Source organism: Tursiops truncatus, chromosome 1 (assembly GCF_011762595.2).
Source record: "Tursiops truncatus isolate mTurTru1 chromosome 1, mTurTru1.mat.Y, whole genome shotgun sequence".
NCBI classification, from domain to species: domain Eukaryota; kingdom Metazoa; phylum Chordata; class Mammalia; order Artiodactyla; family Delphinidae; genus Tursiops; species Tursiops truncatus.
In genome coordinates this window covers 166,868,488-166,886,018 of record NC_047034.1, presented here as the reverse complement: position 1 = coordinate 166,886,018, position 17,531 = coordinate 166,868,488, and the positions used below count along the sequence as shown (strand labels likewise).

At 58.5% G+C, this 17,531-nt stretch overlaps 1 protein-coding gene across 3 annotated transcripts in view; it reads right to left on the bottom strand.

Annotated features, from left to right (window-relative positions):
* WNT4 (Wnt family member 4) overlaps positions 1-17,305 on the bottom strand; it is a 28,295-nt gene extending 10,990 nt beyond the window's left edge. For 2 of the 3 annotated variants that reach the window (XM_033841661.2, XM_033841664.2), the window contains exons 1-3: positions 17,095-17,305; positions 3,022-3,075; positions 1,966-2,201 (exon numbers count right to left, since the gene is read on the bottom strand). In XM_033841661.2, coding sequence (XP_033697552.1) covers positions 1,966-2,201; positions 3,022-3,075; positions 17,095-17,171 — 367 coding nt within the window. In that variant the 5' untranslated portion in view covers positions 17,172-17,305. The remainder of the gene's footprint in view (positions 1-1,965; positions 2,202-3,021; positions 3,076-17,094) is intronic. The other variant, XM_033841666.2, reaches the window with a different exon arrangement.
* Positions 17,306-17,531: the final 226 nt, after the last annotated feature.

Here is a 17,531-nt window from a genome sequence, read left to right as displayed (position 1 = left end):
AGTTAATAATACTGTATTGCATATTTGAAAGTTGCTAAGAAAGTAGATCTTGAAAGTTCTCACCACAAGAAAAAAAATGTTTGCAACTGTGTGGTGATGGATGTTAACTAGACTTACTGAATCGTTATATTGTACACCTGAAACTAATACAATATGTCAATTATACCTCATTTTAAAAAGAAGAAAATGAAAGTAGCTGACTGAATAAACCCATCACATAGAGATTTTTTAAAAAAGAGTATATGGGAATTCCTTGTACTAGTTTTGCAACTTTTCTGTAAGTTTGAAACTATATCAAAACAATTACCAAAAAAAGGGGGAAAAACCCCAGCATGAACAAAGAGCTTTGGAGCCCAGTGGAAAAAGCAACCACCTGCTTGCAGGAGCTGGGCAGACTGGAGGAGGGAGCTGCTGAGCTGGTGGAGAAAGAGGGTTGGGTGTTTGGGGGTGGAGGAAATGGCATGTGCAAAGGCACGGGGGTATGCAGGGCCGGGCACACGTAACCCTGCCAGTCTATTCATCAGTCCACCTAAAACACGGAACACCTACTGTGTGCCAGGGGCTTCCTGTGCCCAGGGTCTGCTGTTTGAGCCTAGTGTCTGGGCCTCATCAGACAGACAGCCCTGGGTCCTCGGCAGGGGCACCGTGGTCCCGGGAGGGCCTCTGCTCCCAGGCCACTCACTGGGCCTTTGCTGCTTCTCCGAAGCAGCAATGTTCAGTCATGCCAAGCATAATCGTGCCTTTTTGGCCCCTGCCAACTCCCAGGAGAATGGCTTCCAAATTTCTATCCCAGTTGGTTTCCAACAACATCCAAATGGTTTTGCCACAAGCCCAGCAGCCCTCGCTGTCCAGGGCCACAGGTGCCAAGACAAAGGTTGGCCCAGGAACGCTTTTCTGCTGCCTGAGCAAGTCAAGGGGTCTGTGGACTAGTGTCAGTTTCACACTCAGGAAGTAGTAAAAGAGGCAGCTGGTTTAGAGCGCTCCCTCGAGGGCAGCGGCTTGACCCGGTGACCTCTTGAGGAGACTTCAGTTGCATGGAACGTTCTCTAGGCCCTGGCCCATCTTCCTCTGGCTTGATGCCTTCTCATGTTTCTGGTGTCAGCCGAGGACCCACTCCTCGGGAAAGCTTTCCCTGAGCACCCGCCCTGGCTGGGGCAGAGGTCCACCCTTGTGCTCCCGAGGCTCCTGTGTCCCCTCTCATCCTGGGCAAGAGCAAGACCCTGGAGCTGGACTGCACGGGCTCAAGTCCTGGCTTGGCCACCTTTTGGTTCTGTGACCTTGGGCGAGTTACCTAACCTCTGTGTGCCTCAGTTTCGTCATTTGCAATACGGAAGCCCATCTCCAAGGGCCAGATGAGTTAATATCACTTAAAGCACTTAACCAGTGTCTGGTCCCTAGCTGGTGCTACAGGTGTGAGAGCCACTGCCCCTACTGAAGTGTCATTGTTGCCTCAACTGTGAGCCCAGGAGGACAGGATCTGGGTGCTGCTCTTCCCGGGGTCTCAGGGCTGGGCAAGTGAGGCTCAACAGGGTTCGTCAAAGGTACGGACGAACGAGATGCGCTTGCATAGGTGAGACCAGTGCTAAGGGAAAAATAGCACAGGGCTGGGGGGCTGGAAGCCCAGGTCTGAATGCTTTTCTGCTGTTCACCCTCTGAGGAGCCCCGGGCAACTCCGTCTTTTCCCCTGCCTGAGCCTCAGTTTCCGACTCTAAAACAGGAATGGTGGCTCCAGGACTGAAAACACAGCACACCGTATTGTGCTGCACAGCCAGAGAACGGCATCCTCCTCCGTCGGCCCTCCCGCAGGGGGCTGCCGCCCGCTGGGTCCCGCCCGCTCCCATGCCTCCATCTGCATCCTGTGATGAGTGATGGACCCGTCAGGCCACTCGTGAGCACATGATTCCCCACCCCAGGAAACAGGGTCCCTTCCGGGGTCCCCAGCACCCCCGCGAGCCCCTCCCTCACCTTGCGTCACCACCTTGCCGAAAACAGGCAGCGAGTCGAGCGTGGAGCAGTTCCAGCGCCGGTTCCGGAACTGGTACTGGCACTCCTCAATGGCGAGCTGGGCGCCGCGGCGCACCGAGTCCATCACCTCCAGGTTCCGCTTGCACATCTGCACCTGCCTCTGGATCAGGCCCTTGAGCTTCTCGCACGTCTCCTCCTCTGAGATGCTCCCAACTGAGGACAGCTTGGCCAGGTACCTGGGGAGAGGGGGGTTGGGGATGGGACGTGAGGCTGAGCCCCTTCCCTCCTCCTTCCACGCCCCGGCTAAGGCCACGCCCTGCCCAAGTCTCTAGGAGCCAGTTCGTACCAGGGATGGGTCCTGGAGGTTGGCTTCTCTCTGGATCCAGTGACAGCCATCCTGCCTGGTTCCCAGGGCCAGAAGGGGGGAAGTGCTGTCTTGCACAAGGCCTCCATCTCAAGTTAGCCAAAGCAGGGAGAGCACTGGGAGGGCGGCTGACAGACCCCCCTGGGATCCCTCCCTGCCTGGGTGGCCCCTGCACTGGCATCTGTACCCCGATGTTACCCTAGACCTCGCCCACGGGCTCTAAGCCCTTCGTGTCGAAATGCCCTCTAGATGGGAGGCTGGAGCCACTGTCTGCCCTGGTGTGTCTCTTTCCCTCCCAAGGCAGAGACCCCAGTGACCTAAGCCCACCTTTGGCTACAAGGTCATGATCCTCACTGCCAGCCATATCCCAGGGCCACCAGGCAGAGACCAGCGTCACTACTGTAGCACTTAGGACAATAAGGGCAGTGAGGGCTGGGGGGCTGGGGATAGTGCTGGGGGAGGGGGCTTTGAAAACAAAGTGTGCCATGCTCTCCCCTCCGCCCCTGGAGTCCTTATAGCCAGAGAACGGGGCACCAATGCTTGCCCCACCTCACAGGGTTATAGTGAGGATATACAATCTAGATGAGATAGCTTGTGTCGAGGCACTCTGGGGCCAGGCATACGTGGGAAGGGGCTTTACTGCATCCCTTTCAGCAGAGTACAGACAGCACTACTGTTGGTTGGACACCTACCATGTGCTGTGCTTGGCGGCAGGCCCTTCTTCCTGTTGCCAGCTCACCCCAAATCTATGAGGTGACAATTATTACGACCATCTTATGGATTCCAAAATAAAGGCTAAGAGGTTACCATGCCCAAGGTGACCCAGGTAGCAAGTGTCAGAGCCAAGCTTCAAACCCCTCCAAACCCCATGGGCCTTTCCCCTGCCGACCCCCTCCATGAGGGCCCTGGAAGGCTCTGCCCTGTCTAATGACGGCCACTTTGTTTTTTTGTTTTTGGCCGTGCTGCGTGGCATGTGGGATCTTAGTTCCCCGATCAGGGTTCGAACCCGCGCCCCCTGCATTGGAAGCATGGCGTCTTAACCACTAGGCCACCAGGGAAGTCCCTAGTGACGGCCACTTCGCAATCTGGGCCAGGAGGCAAGGGGGCCAGGAGTAAGACACAAAAATACTCACCGGGGTGGGAGCAGAGCTAGGGAAAGACCCTGTGAGGAAGAAACTGGTTTTTCTCTCGAGGGAAGGGTGTGCATTAACAGAACACCTACTAAGTGCCAGGCATGTTTCAGAGCAGTGAGATGACCATCAAGGTCACCCAGCTTGTAGGGGCAGACCTGGATTGGAGCCCGGGTCTGGATGACCCTGAGGCTTGTGCTCCAGCCACTGCCCCTCAACCTGTCCCCTCACCCCATCCCAGCATCCCTGGCCAGGGCCCAGTGCACATAGTAGGCACACAAGTAGCAGCCTAATGGTGGAAGGAGAGCTGAGTGGTGACTCTGGAAGGCCTCCTCTCCCTCCCCTGCCTCCCTTTCCCCGCTCTTCAGTGGGAGACGCACCTGCCACCTCCCAGGGCAGGCAGGGCTGCCTGGAGCTGCCTTCCAGATCCTGGGAGGAGCAGCAGGGTGCATGGAATCACAGCCTTAAGGCATGTTCCCTGACAGGTGGTCTGGTCCAGACTCCTTACTTTACAGGTAAGCTCAGAGGAGGAAATGGGCCTTCCCACCACCTACCAGCAGGAGACTCAGACCCTGGCTCTACCCTCAGCCTCAGCCCCAGCCCCACAGATCAGGGGCTCTGAACAAAAGCAGAGCAAGTGTCCCACTGCCCCAGGGACCACAGTGAACCAGCCCAGCAGCCCATGTCTGCTTGCTGGGGGGGGGGGGGGGGGCAATGGCTCTCTGGGTGGTAGAGGTGAAGATGCCAGTGCATCTTTACCAGGGAAGCTGTACCGATTTCTTGTCCGAAGAAGGACAAAGGCCACTGCTCTCTGGGACTCAGTTTTTCCACCTGTAATGAGGGGGAGACCACCGATTGTGGCCAAGTCAGGGAACTGTTGTCAGGCGCTAAAGGGATCCTGTATGTGAAAGATGGTCTTACGTGGGGCCTCAGGCAATGGGCTAGGAAATCGCTGGACATCTGTTTACTTAGTGAAGGAATGAATAAATGCATGGTACCCAGATAGAAAAGCACGCAGAAAACCTAGTAAGATATGGGAGATTTTAAAGACAATGACAATAAGAATAGCTAACTTGTATGGCCCTTAATCAGTAAAGCCTAAGACTTTACTTACGTGATTGCATTTAATCCTCCCAGCAAGCCAATGAACCCCCAATTATAGAGGAGGAAACAGAGGCACAGACAAGTTAAGTACTTTGCTTTGTGTGCAAGGTCAGACAGCTAGTAAAGGCAGAGCCAGGACTTGAACCTGGTTTTGCCCGACTTCAAAACCTTTGGTAGAGACAGTATTCTTTTATGTGGCTCAAGGACTTGAATGTCACCCGTGGGCAGAGGCTGCTGAGAGCTGGGTTCGTCTGACCTAAGCATGCGGGCCAAGGTGCAGTTGGTGGGCCGCCTGCGGGTTGCTGAGCTCTCCACCCCCGGGGGTGTACAGTCAGCAGCTGGATTCTGTTTGTCAGGCACGTGGGCTGGACCAGAGCGATAGTTCTCATATCTGGCTGCGCATCGAAACATCTGTGGGGTTTCCCGAAAGTGCAGGTATCTGGGCCCCGCTCCAGGCAGGGCTTGGTGGGCATCTGGGCTTTTCACACGTTCCCAGCAGCAGCTGTGAAGCCAGGCTGGCAGTGGCCTGGAGGGCACTTTAGGGGAAGTCTGAGTAACCACTGGGGATGTTTCTTTCTAAGTCCCAAGGAATCTGATTCTGGGACCCTCTCTCCTCCTCAAAGCTGCAGGGCCTCTCTGCGTCTGGCTTTCTTGCTCTGGCAATCCCACAGGCTGCTGTGAGAAATTAACGTGATTTGACGTGGCTGGTGCATCTGGCTCTCGGCTGGCGCATCTTGGGTGCACCGTAGCTGTGAGGATCTCGCCCTTCCCTGGCAGCTCGGGCTGGTGGGAGGTGGGTGGTCTTGGGCTGAGGCAGTCCCACCTCCCCTCACTTTTCCTGAATTCCTTGCCTCCCGGGAGCCTCACAGCCTCCTCTACCAGGTCCTGCCCAGAGGATGCACAGAGGCTGGTAGTGTCCCGAAGAGGCCTGGGCAGAAGCCTGAGCTTCTCAGAAGGGAGACAAGGGTGGGAAGGTGGCTGGGGGTCCGGGGAGGGTGCATCTGCAAGGGGAGGGGGCTGACAGCTCCTCTGCCCTACCTAGGTGCATCCCCTGCCTCTACCAGCTACGGAGCTAGTCCCACCTGGCGCTCTTGGCCTGCAGGGGGCACCAAGAGCCCGGCTACTGGCCGTGGGCCAGGTACACGTTTGGGAAGCCACGGGTGAGGGGACTAGCAACTGGGCCTAAAGCTGGAGCCTTTCCTGCTCAGATGCCAGGGTTGAGCTCTAGGAGAAGGTGGGGCCCCCTATTCCCTCTGTGACATGGGGGCACAGAGCTGGCCTGTCCCCATCTCAGCCTCTGCTCCCTCTGTGTCCTGCCAAGGGGCCAGGTGGGGCTGTGCTGGGGCCCTGGCTTCTGTGTTCAAGGCAGGGGTTCTCTGGGCAGGAGGAACAAGCTGGGGAGGCCTGGCTGAGCCACCAACCCACTGTGGGACCTTGGGCAAGTCCCCGCCCCACTGGGAGCCTGTCTCCTCACGGCACCATAAATGAATGGGTCTGTGTCAGAGTCCGCTGGGACGGGGGATGGGTTCAAGCCTCAAAGTCCCCCTGGCCCCATGCCAGGCAGACAGACGGAGCCCCTGCCATTGAAGAGGCGTGAGATGGACCTGAGGGGCCACCCACCCCCGCCTCCCGTAAGCTCAGGACTCAACGAGGGACATGGGCTGAAATAACAGTAATAGGGATTTAGGGGTGAGCTGCTGGCCTCCATGGGTGTGAGTCACTGGGACAGCTTCCAGGAAGAGGCTGAGAACCCTCTTCCGCTGAGGAGTGTCCCTGCCCCCAAGGTTGGCACCAATGCCCACCACCCCCAGCCCCTGCCTTCATCTGGCTCCACAGCTGTCCCCTTCCATGCCACGGGAGGCATGGCCCCAACGCACCCTGGTTCTCTCAGATCCCAGGGTCTTGCCTGGGAAGGGCTGGGTATCAGAACTGGAAATGGAACTGGGAATGGAGTGGGGAGAGTTAGGACCCCAGGCATCACACATCCTTGCCCACACTGCTTGCTCGTTCTGGTATCTGGTTAGGGTGCCTGGCCTCATTTTACAGATGAGCAAACTGAGGCCCAGAGAGGTGGAGTGACTCCCCAAAGTCACACTGCTAGTGAGTGGCAAAGCTGGAATGCAAACCCAGCTCACACTGGGACCTCTCTTTCCCCTGTACCCTGGTTGTGGATCTGCCTTGTTTGACAGCTGCAGGGGGCTAACACCACCCTCGGTGTCACGTCCAGTCTGTGGCCTCCTCGATGCCTAGCACAGGGTGTGGCACCTAGAAGGTGCTCAATACATGCTTGCAGCATAAATGGATGACTCTGTCCTGACTAGGTCCCCTCTGCTCCCCTCCTGGCAGAGTGCTCAGGGTTGGGGGCGGGGCGGTGAGGGGAGAAAGTGGAGGCTCTGTGGCTTTTTGCTCTGCTGAGGACTTGGAGACCCTTAGGGGCAAGGCCCAACTGGTTCCAGGGGCCTCAGGAATCCCCTCTCTGCACCCTCAGGTGGCTCAACCTTTCCTCCAGAGACACGCGTGCTACTTACTGACCTGGAGCTGGGCCGGCTCAAATGTCAACTGCACAAGCCATTCCTGGAGGAGACCAAGAGCCTGGGAGTGTGCGGGGGTGGGGGTGGGGGCGCTGACTGCGTTGGGCTGGGTCGGCCTGTGGAGGTCCTCGGCCATCCCTGCTTCTTCTCTCATTCTGGTTGCATCACCCCAATGTAGGCTTCTTCTTGCCACTGCTGAGCACAGGCTTAGCCATTTGCTACCCGCTGCCCCGGCCACGCAGGACTCCAGCCACAGCCGTGCCATCGATCAGGTTACCCCCCCGCCCCCAACCCCGGGCCGCCTCGCTGCCAGGCAGCTCGTGCCCCGTCTTCTCCAGCGGGGGCTCCGGTCCTTCAGGCTCCTCCCAGGAGGCCCTCCCCACGCCTGGCCCGTGCCTGCAGCCTGCGAGGCTGGAGGGCCCTGGCCCTGCCAGGGAGATCAGATCCTCTCGGCCACCTGCTGTTTTCATTAGAAACTAAAATTAGCTGGGCTTGTCCCAAGCTTTTCCAGGTTTGCTTGCTTTTTTAAAAAAATATACAAATTCCTAGAGGAAAATCCGCACCTCTTCGCGACTCCTACCCAGCTCTCGCTCTGAGCGTCAAGAGGACAGGGGACGGGAAATAGCTGGAGCGTTTGGGAGGCCAAGCAGATCAGCGTCGTGGGTCCTGGCCCCATGGTCTCCAGGTGGGGGCTGGGACGCCAGTCCAGGCCTCTCTACCCCCTCCCTCTGGCTTCCCCACCCGGCCGGGCCACATTTAGAGCCTCCTCAGGAGCGGTCGTGCCTGCCGGCGACACCAGGGGGGAAGGAGGCCAAGCGGCAGGAGGAGGAGCCGGAAGGAAATGAGCCCCTGATGAGGCGAGAGCGGCCTGGGGAGGCGTGGCCTGGGGAGGCGTGGCCGGGTGAGGGCGAGAGGGACCCAGACCCATCCGGGACTGTGCTCCTGGCAGGTGGGGAGCGCCTCGTTCCCTAGGAGCCTTCCACACCTACAGTTGTCCTCAGACCTTTGAGGGTTTCTGTACCCGTGGTCTTAGTCTCCTGCTGTCCTCTTCCCTACAGTGTCCCGGTCCCGGAGACTCTTATCCCTTCGCGTGGCAGGCAGCGTGGTGCACTGTGCAGGAGAGATGGACAGTCTGGGTCAGCGTCCCATCTCTGTGTTACTGAGGCAAGAGAGGGAACATCTTTGAGCCTCAGTGTCTTCACCTCTAGAATGGGGAGAAGAATAGTTCTGATCTCAGGAGGCTTAAGTGAATTAAATAGTCACATAGTAGGCACTCTTCCCCTGTTGGCAACAGTATTACATAATCATCATTAAGATGTTTATCATCACTGTCATCATCATCATCATCACTGCCCTCTCAAAGCCTCGTCATAGTCCATTGAGCTGGACCCTCTTCTGGACCCCAGACAGTTCTAATTATTTGTCTTCTTTGGCTTGGTTCCATCAGCTCTCTTCCACCTGGGTTCCCAGCCTGTTTTTCAGCTGAGCACTCCGGAGGGCAGGGCACACGCCCATGGGGCACAGTGGATCACTTCAGCCTCGATCCCAACTGTCGATTTTCTTTTTTTTTTTTTGGCCACGCAGCATTCAGGATCCTAGTTCCCTGACCAGGGATCAAACCCGTGCCCCCTGCAGTGGGAGTGAGGACTCTTAACCACTGGACAACCAGGGAAGTCCCCCCCAACTGTAGATTCTTGATAGTCTCCGGACAGAGTATGCAGAGTTAGAGAACGTGTTTCCAGCGATTCTGGCCCATCAGATGGATCCTCCAAGGACTGGGAGTATGAGGGATGGGATGGGGGGGGATGGTCCTGTTAGGAGATTAGGAGCTGGGGACACTGGGGTGAGGAGGGCAGGGACAGTGGGGATCTAGGACTAGCTCAGGTGTGCCCAGGGGACTTGGAAACCGTTCATGGGACTAGATGACTAGAAGAAAGGGACCTCATGTCCCTTGTCACTTGTGCTCTTCAAACAACAGCCATGTCCTTTACTATATCCTTATATGGATATATATCCATATATCCATGCAGGGTTGTCCAGGTGGGTATCATCCCCTCCATTTTAAAAAAAATAAATTTATTTATTTTACTTATTTATTTTTGGCTGTGTTGGGTCTTTGTTGCTGCGCACAGGCCTTCTCTAGTTGCGGTGAGCAGGGGCTACTCTTTGTTGTGGTACGCGGTCTTCTCACTGTGGTGGCTTCTCTTGTTGTGGAGCACAAGCTCCAGGCATGCGGGCTTCAGTAGTTGTGGCTCACGGGCTCTAGAGCGCAGGCTCAGTAGTTGTGGCGCACGGGCTTAGTTGCTCCGCGGCAGGTGGGATCTTCCCAGACCAGGGCTCGAACCCACGTCCCCTGCATTGGCAGGCGGATTCTTAACGACTGCGCCACCAAGGAAGCCCCATCCCCTCCATTTTACAGATGAGGAAACTGAGGTTCAGAGAGCCATGTGTTCAAGGCCGTGTCAGTGGTGGTCAGGATTTGAAAACAGGTCATACTGGCTCCTAAGCCTGGGCTGGCTGATCAGGCTCCAGAGAGGGCCCAGGGCATCGAGGGCATGAGAGTTTGGCATCAGTGGACAATGATTTGAGGAAGGTGGTCTTCTTCTTTGATTGATGAGTCTTTCTAGAGCCCCATGTCTCTTCTGAACTATGGTGAAGGCATCTTTCAGGGCTGCTTTCAGGAGTGAGGGGTGCTGGGGAGGGCAATGTCTCAGGGGTTATGTGGCTGCCTGGACAGCATCTGGGCCGGTGGTCTCTGCAGCTACTCAGGCCATGGAAGGAGTTGCTGTCACTGGCCTGAACCCCCTGGAGGGGCAGCCAGCGAGGAGGGGCTGGCCTTGGAGACATTCCCAGTGGTGGTGGGGTGGTGGGTGCTGCGTCCACGCCACCTTCTTCCCAGGTGTAGCATAACTCTAGAGTTCTCAATGCCCAGGTCACGTTCTCTTTGTCCCCAGTGCATTTCCCCAGCTGGGGGGAAATGACAGCCTCCTCTGGAGCCCCAGGCCCCACTCCTGTACCTTAGGGTGCTAATTCGCCCTCTACCTGTCTCCTGGGATCCCTAGCTCCCTTTACTCCCCATCCGCAGAACCCTCGGCACCCGTATTTTCCGTCTCTTGACATCCCAGTTTCCATTATTTTCAGCTCCCTGTATGTCTTTCCTGTCCCCCACCTCTTATTTGGGAGCCCCCCCATTTCCCATCTCACAGTATTTGTTCCCAGGGGTGCTGGTGGCTGACTCAGGGCCAGGAAGTAGCCACTCAGACCTGAACTTGGATGGTTCCAGAGCTGTGCCAGAGGTGAGAATTCTTCTTCTCTCTCTGGGGCAGGTGTGCTTGTGGGGTGAGTGGGTGTCAAATGTAAGGCACTTCCTCACCTTGCCTTGCCCCCCTAATTTACCAGCAGAGAGCTTCTCCCTTGCAAAGACCCATCCAACCCTCGTCCCCAGGGTGCCTTTCCTGCCCTTGGAGACATCGAACCATTGAACTGTCCTCCCTAGCTCGGCTGAGGGAGCCCTGGGGTTGAGGACCAGGGAGGGATGGGGAAGCTGCGCGAGCTGTCCAGGGCCGGCGCTGGCTTCCTGGAGCGAGGCTCATGCTCTGGTGGCTTCAGGTTTCTAGCGAGTTCCTTGGCCTTGGTGCACCCCTTCTAACGGCCCAGTCCTGGGAGAGCCTGTGGCTGAGCCCGCACGCCCACCCCAACAGGGCAGATGGGAAAACCTTGGTTCCTCCCTTGTCGCTCATCACCTCCAGCAGAGATGACTGGCTAGGTGTATGGGCTGCAGCTCTGCTTTCACCTGCTGCAGGGAAAGTTCTGGGAAGACAGTCAGGAGACCTGGGGTAGAGTTCCAGCTCTACCACTCATATGCTCTGTGACCCCAAGTGCCTAGCACAGTGCCTGACGGAGCGTAGGTCTGGACAAGTAAGTGCTTGACATGGCTGAATAGGGCTTACCAGGCACTCACTGTCCTGCTTGGAGGCTCTGTGTCCCGGGAGGGGGCTAAGCTGATCACTTCTGAGAACCCCTCTGACTCTGATGGCTGTGATTCCGCCCTCTATGCCTGGGGCGTCAGGACAGCTGGGCATCACTGACTCAAGAGGAATACCCTGCTGTCTCCAGTCCTTGGCAAAGAGTTCCTGGGACCCAACCCTGCGATGATATATGACTTGTGTGTGAACAGAGTGAGAAACAGGGTCTGAAAGCACCCTCCAGGGTCACAGCAGGGAAGAGGCCCCTCTAGTTTCATCAGCAATTTCATGCTGCTTCCAATGGGCCGCTCCAAAGTTCCCCCGTGAACTGCGAGCTGTCAGGGGGTTCCTTCCCTCCCAGGACACATCCCTCCCTCTTTCCACCCTCCCCGCCCAGCCTCTCTTCTCAGACCAGGTCCCCTCTGCTGCGGGGGTTCTGACTTGGCCAGGGAACTTTTAAAACAGAGTTTGGTTTCAAGTTTGCCAGGAGATGGGGGAGGTGGAGAGGGGTTTGGAGCGGGGAAGGGGGAGCTGGGGGGGGGGGGGTCACGGCAGGGAGCGTGCCTTCTCTCGGGTTTGGCCGAATCACAGAAGACACAGTTCAGGACTCAGAGATAAAACCTGGCAACTCCTGTAGAAATCTGGACAGCAACCATGGGGTCGCAGCTTCGCCTCCCAGCTGAGTTTGCTGAGCAGCTCTTGCAAGCTCGTTTGGAGCGGGGGGTGACTGGGGTGGGGGCAGCTGTGACGCAACCCCCACCCCCATCAGCAGCTCCCTGGCCAACTCCGTGCCCAGTTGGCTCAGGCCAAGCCCTTCTTCCCAGAGGGAGGAACAAGAGGAGGAGCCGTGGTACAATTGCTCAGCTTTCCAAATGCACCCACAGGGCCCGAGTTGGGCGAGTTTCAACAGGTTTGGGGAGCACTGTCTTGTCAGATGCTGAGTTGCTCAATTGCTAATCCAGGGTTGAGGGAAGAAAGTCAAGCCATAGCAGACAGCTGGGTCGTGACTGCTGCCTGAGCAAACCCCTCGGGCAGAGCCTGGTCCCGGGGCCCTGGGAGGAGGGTGAGGGGAGCGAGCGCTTAGCCTGGCTCTGAGCGGGTGGCCTGGCCGGGAGCTGCGGGCCAGGACAGCGCATCTGCCAGGTGACAGCCACACGTCCTGACACCCACTTTGGCACATCTTAGCATCACCTGAGGCTCAAGGCAGTAGAGCAGAGCCTCCCTCCCACTCGAGGTCTTTGAAAGTGGGGCACGATGTGACAGCAACTTACAACCCTCTGGAGCAAACAGGCCTGTCCTTTGTTTGTTTATCAAATGTTGACTGAGCCCCTACTACATGCCAGACATATGCCAGGCACTGAGGCTGCTGAGCAGTGCTGATGCCACAGCCTCGGCCTCCAGAGGTTTCTAACCTTGTAGAAGGAGCCACATTATTAGACTATAGTTATATACAATATGAGACAGTTCTATAGGCAGGGGATAAAAACCATGAGGTCTGGACATGTGAGAGCAAGTTCAAGTCCTGCTTCTGACGTGCAGAGTGTCCTTGGGGAAGTCACTGCACCTCTGGGCCTCTGAAGTGGGGCTGAAGACAATACAGACTCCCTCCTCTGAAGGGGGAGGGGGAGAGGTTATGTGGTTCTTATAGGGAAATGGCTGTGAAAATGCTTTGTCGGCCACCGATTCTCAGCCGGGGGACATTTGGCAATGTCTGGGGACATGTTTGGTGCTCACCTAGTTGGGCGGGTGCTACTGGTGTCTAGCGGGTAGAGAGGCCAGGGATGCTGCTAAACTTCCTACGGTGCACAGGACAGGCCCCAATATCAATGGTGGATTTGAGAAATCCTGGTGTAGACTGTAAAGAGCTGTGCGTGTGTAGTGATTATGACTCAATGCCCAGAGCCATGGGAGGTGATCCAAGGGGGTGGGTTTTTGCTGTTTAGAAGGGAGCGAGGGATCCTTTATAGCTGGAGACTAGGCTGACACTTCTTGGGGGAGACAGACCACACCTTTACCTGTGGGGCTGGCACTGCACATCTTGGCTGGCTCTGCCCACACCTGGTCCAGCAAGTTGCACCCAGAGTGCCAGGCCTCACTCTGCTCACGGGCAGGGCAGTTACACACCTCTGCTGCGTGAGCAGGCACGTGGGAGCTTGGCCCGGAGACGGAGGTGCACACCTGCGGGGAGTCAGAGCCAGTGCGCAGGGAGATGCCTCCCCCAGGGGCACCGAAGGGCACTCCCAGCAGCAAGTCCTCTGGCTGGCAGGATTTGCCCGGGAGCCCGGCTGGTCTCCCTGGCTCTGTGAGGCTCTTGCAGGGGCCCTGGCTGAAGAGCGGGGAGACAGCAGCCTAGGATCCTCCCTGTGTGACCTGTGTAAGATCACAGGGTCTGGACAACACAGTTTTGGGTAGATGGCGCTTGGGGGCAGCAGCCTGAAGGCCCGTTCCCTCCATCGTCTCTGTAACCAGGGGCACAGCTCCCCCAGTTCAGTGACAGCTGCCCTCCACATCCTGCAGCAGCCATGGCTGCAGTTTCTATCGCTGTGCCTGGCACTGTTCTCAGCATGCCACATGCACGGGCTCTCTCTGGCCTCATCAACCCCAAGCATGGGTACCGTTTTACAGATGAGGAACCCGAGGCTCAGAGAGGTTGAGTAACATGTCCAAGGTCACTACTCTTGTCAGTGGCAGACCATCTGTCCTAGCCACTCTGCTGGACTACCTTTGAGTGGAGCACAGGTCCCCTGCCCTCGCCTACTGGGCCTCCGCTGGGGCCCCAGCATAGCACATCACTGCCTTTCTTCAGGAAACCCACAATGATGAAACTTTAGTTTATCTATTCTCTAACTCTTCCAGTACTTCCATTTGGGGTTCAGAACAATCTGTTGAGGATTGTGGCCCAGAGGGAAAAAGAGGCCCATCCAAGGCCGCCCAGCACTGGGGACCAAGCTGGGACTGGAACCCTGGTCTCCCGACTTCCAGCATAGCCCCAGTGCCGGGGGGAACATTCAGAGACATTTATGAGCCCAGGCCTGGGGCAGAGTCCGGGCCTTCCACCGATGGACTGTTTTTATCCCTCCATCCCTCCCTCGGTGGGAGCTGCTACAAGCTGTCAACTCACTCCTGGTGCCAGACGCAAGTCTAATCAACAGCTTCCAGCTTCTCTGGGCTTGCCCAGGCCTCAGGCTGCACAGCCCTCCCATCTCCAAGCTCCATCCTGCCCAACAGCTGCACGCAGCGGGACACCTGGCCTCCCCTCCAGGCCACCCGCCCTTCGGAGACAACAGATAGCACTGGCTCTTGCAGCCGGCCAGCCAGCCGACCCTGGACGGAAGCCTGACTGCAGGTACTGCAAGGGGAGTGGACACCCAGGCCTTGCCCCTCTGAGAGCGCTGCCAGCCATCCTCTTGGGGCCAGACCTCCAGCGTGGCCCACACTTGAAAAGACACAGTGCCAGCTACCATGCCCGGCTGGACATCTGCCCGCCAGAAGCTTTTCCTTCTAGAGGTAGCTTTTGGGTCAGATGCCTCTGTCATTTACTAGCTAGGTGACTTGAGGCAATTACCTCTGTGATCCCCAATTTTCTCATATGTAAAATGGGATTCAGATGTTGTCAGGATTTAGCTAGTACAGGGGGAGCGGCTATAATCATTATTGTCATGATTCTACAACCTCCAGGCCAAGTCCCCTCCATGACCGCTCCAGCTCACACTCAGCTCTTTCCTCTGACAGCAACAGCGTGTTCATGGTTCATGGTTCATTCGTGATCTGCTTTTATCTTGTCTTCCTCTTGGAGACCAGGCTGTGACATCTATTTCCCCCAGAGCTGGACCAGTCCCTGGCCTGGGGATGGACCCTGTCTTGGAATGTGCCCAGAGATCTCTTCTCCATCATAGCCTGTCTGGTTTGGCAGCGTCCTGGGAAGCCCCTTGTTCTTCCTGCCTTGGGCTGAGCAGAGAGACCCTTGGCTCGAAGCCCAGGGTGGAGCAGGAGTGAGCTGGGTCATCCGGAGACCTGCTTCGTGGCAACCTGAACCATCACGGCTGCAGAGAACAGGTTTGCCAACCTCTCTTCTCTCGAGAAGGCTGCCCCTCCTCACCCCCCCGCCCCCCCCCCACAGCGCAGCACGAGAACTGAGCTGCTGGAATTCCCCATGGTTTGTGTGACCCAAAGCTGGGGCTGCCTCCCTGGCTGGGATTTCAGGCTGGGATGTGGCTGAGGGTGGGTGGTGACACCACCTGGGCCACACTGGCTCAACCTTGGGACGGCTTCAGGGAAGGGCGTGTGTCACTGGCTGGGAGTCAGAGCACCTGGGTTCAGTTCTCAGCTCTGAGTTTGAGCAAGTAGCTTCCCCTCCTGGGGCCTCAGTTTCCTCATCTGTAAAATGAGCCAAAACGCTAGATGCTCTTGAAGGACTTTGCACTGTGGATGTCGTGCTCTTTCCCGACGGCCCGGGTCAGACCCTTGAACTGCCGCTTCCTCCTCTGCCTTTGAGCAGCCTTCAGCCCTGGGCTGGTCACACCCAGTTCTCGCTCATGCTCCCTTTGGAGACCCCGGCTCTGAACCCATGCTTTCCAGAGTCAACTCCAGGGACCCCAGACTTCCCCAAGTCCAAATCAGCTCCCCTCCTCGGCTCTGCGACCCAGGCCCCTCTCAGGGGGATGGCCTACTGGGGGTAGTGGGAGGGAGGTGGTGGTGCCATGGTTTCTGTACACTTTGCCACTGCCCCTGAAGTGTTAATCGAATTCAGTCTCCAAGAAAAACAAAAGCTCCGCAGCCACTTCAGCCTGCCTTGGAGTCGCTCACTCTTGCTCTTAGAACAGCTGGGAGAATTCCACATCACCTCCGTCCCCCAAGCCCTGGGTGGCTCTGACCCCAACGAACACACTCCTTCCAGCCTGCAGGGCCCTGGAGGCTGCAATGACCTCATAGCAACAGCCATTGGACACTCGGGGCAATTTCATGGGAGATATTTGTTCTTTGGTCTTGATGCAGAGAGAATTTTTTTTCCTCTCCTGCTGTCTCCATGGAAACCCCAGCTACACTGTTGGCGATCCCCCTTCCCACCTCATGCTTTTCAGATCAATATTGGAGCTTGGCTCCCCACTGGCTGCCCACAGCCGATGGGGGCAGAGCTCTGGGCAGAAGGAATTGGGACCAGGGTTAAGCCTGGGACTGGGGGAATGGTCACTGAGGGAGATGAAGAAGGGGTCCAGGGTCCTCCTGCTTCCCTGTTCACCCACTCATGGAAGCTCATCCTTTAGAATACCCCCACCCCCCGAGCCAATCTTCCCAGGGAGTCCCCTGAGCCAGGCCCAGTCAAGGAGAAACAGACAGGTCATCAGCGGTCACTACCCCTCCCTCCTTAGGTGAGACTGAGGGAGGTGGAGGGCTGCTGTGCTCTTTAAGGTCTGGACGGAGTTTCTTCCTGCCCCAGGGAGAACCAAGGCCGTCCAGCGTCGGCTGCGGTCTCTCGGATGCCGGGCGTCCCGTCCCTTCCCTCCTTCTCTCCCGGCTCCCGCCCCCCAAGCAGAAACAGGTCTCTGCACGCCTCCAGCCCAGCCCGCAGCGCCGCGCGGGGCAGGTCGGCGCGGGGAACTAGCCCCTGTACTTCTGGGGATTAACCTGTTATTAGGAGCCAGGGTTCTTCCCCGTAATGGGCTTCCTCGGCGACCTGTCAGCCCAGCCCGGTCTGCGCCCCGCGCCCGGCACCCCACGCCGGCCGCAGTCTCGCTCTCGCACCCCTTGCGCTCTCGGGCTCCCGAGGCCGCCTAGGGGTGCGGAAGCCGCCGCCACCCTTGCAGCCTCTGGGCTGGAACGCGGGCAGAGGGGTGTCCGGAGGGAGGCCCGGGCGGTGTCGGCGGCAGTGCAGAGGGCGAACGAGCCTCGCGTCCCGCGGCCGAGACACCTGCCGGGCGCCCCCGCGCCCGCTGCCCCGCGCTGCCTGGCACCGACCGCTGCCCCCGGGGCCTGCGCCGCGCCGCCCCGCCCCGCCCGGCCCCCGCCCGGCCCAGCCGGGTCCCGGCCCGACTTACAGCCAGTTGCTCGCGGCGGCCGAGAAGACGGCGAAGACCAGGAGGCGCAGCGAACGCAGGCACGAGCGGGGACTCATGGTGCCGCCGCGGGCGCCCGGCCCCGGGCAGCGGCTGCGGCCGCTGGGGGCCTCCCGTCGGGGCGGCAGGTGGGCGCCCCGCGGGCGGGCTGGGGCGCGGCGCCGGGCGCGGGCCGGGGCGCGCGCGCGGCGGGGCTCTGCCTCCGTGCCTGCCGGCAGCCCTGCCCGCTGCTGCGCCCGCTGCCCGGCGCGGACCAGACTGTCAGCGCCGCCCCAGAGCCGGGATGCGGCGACGGCGGCGGAGGGAGGCGGGCGGCCGGGGGGGCGGGCCGGGGGCGGGCCGAGGATGGGGTTACCTGGGCGGGCCCAGCGGCCCGGGACACCCCCCCGGGGGCGGGCCGGAGCGGCGGCGGCCGCGGC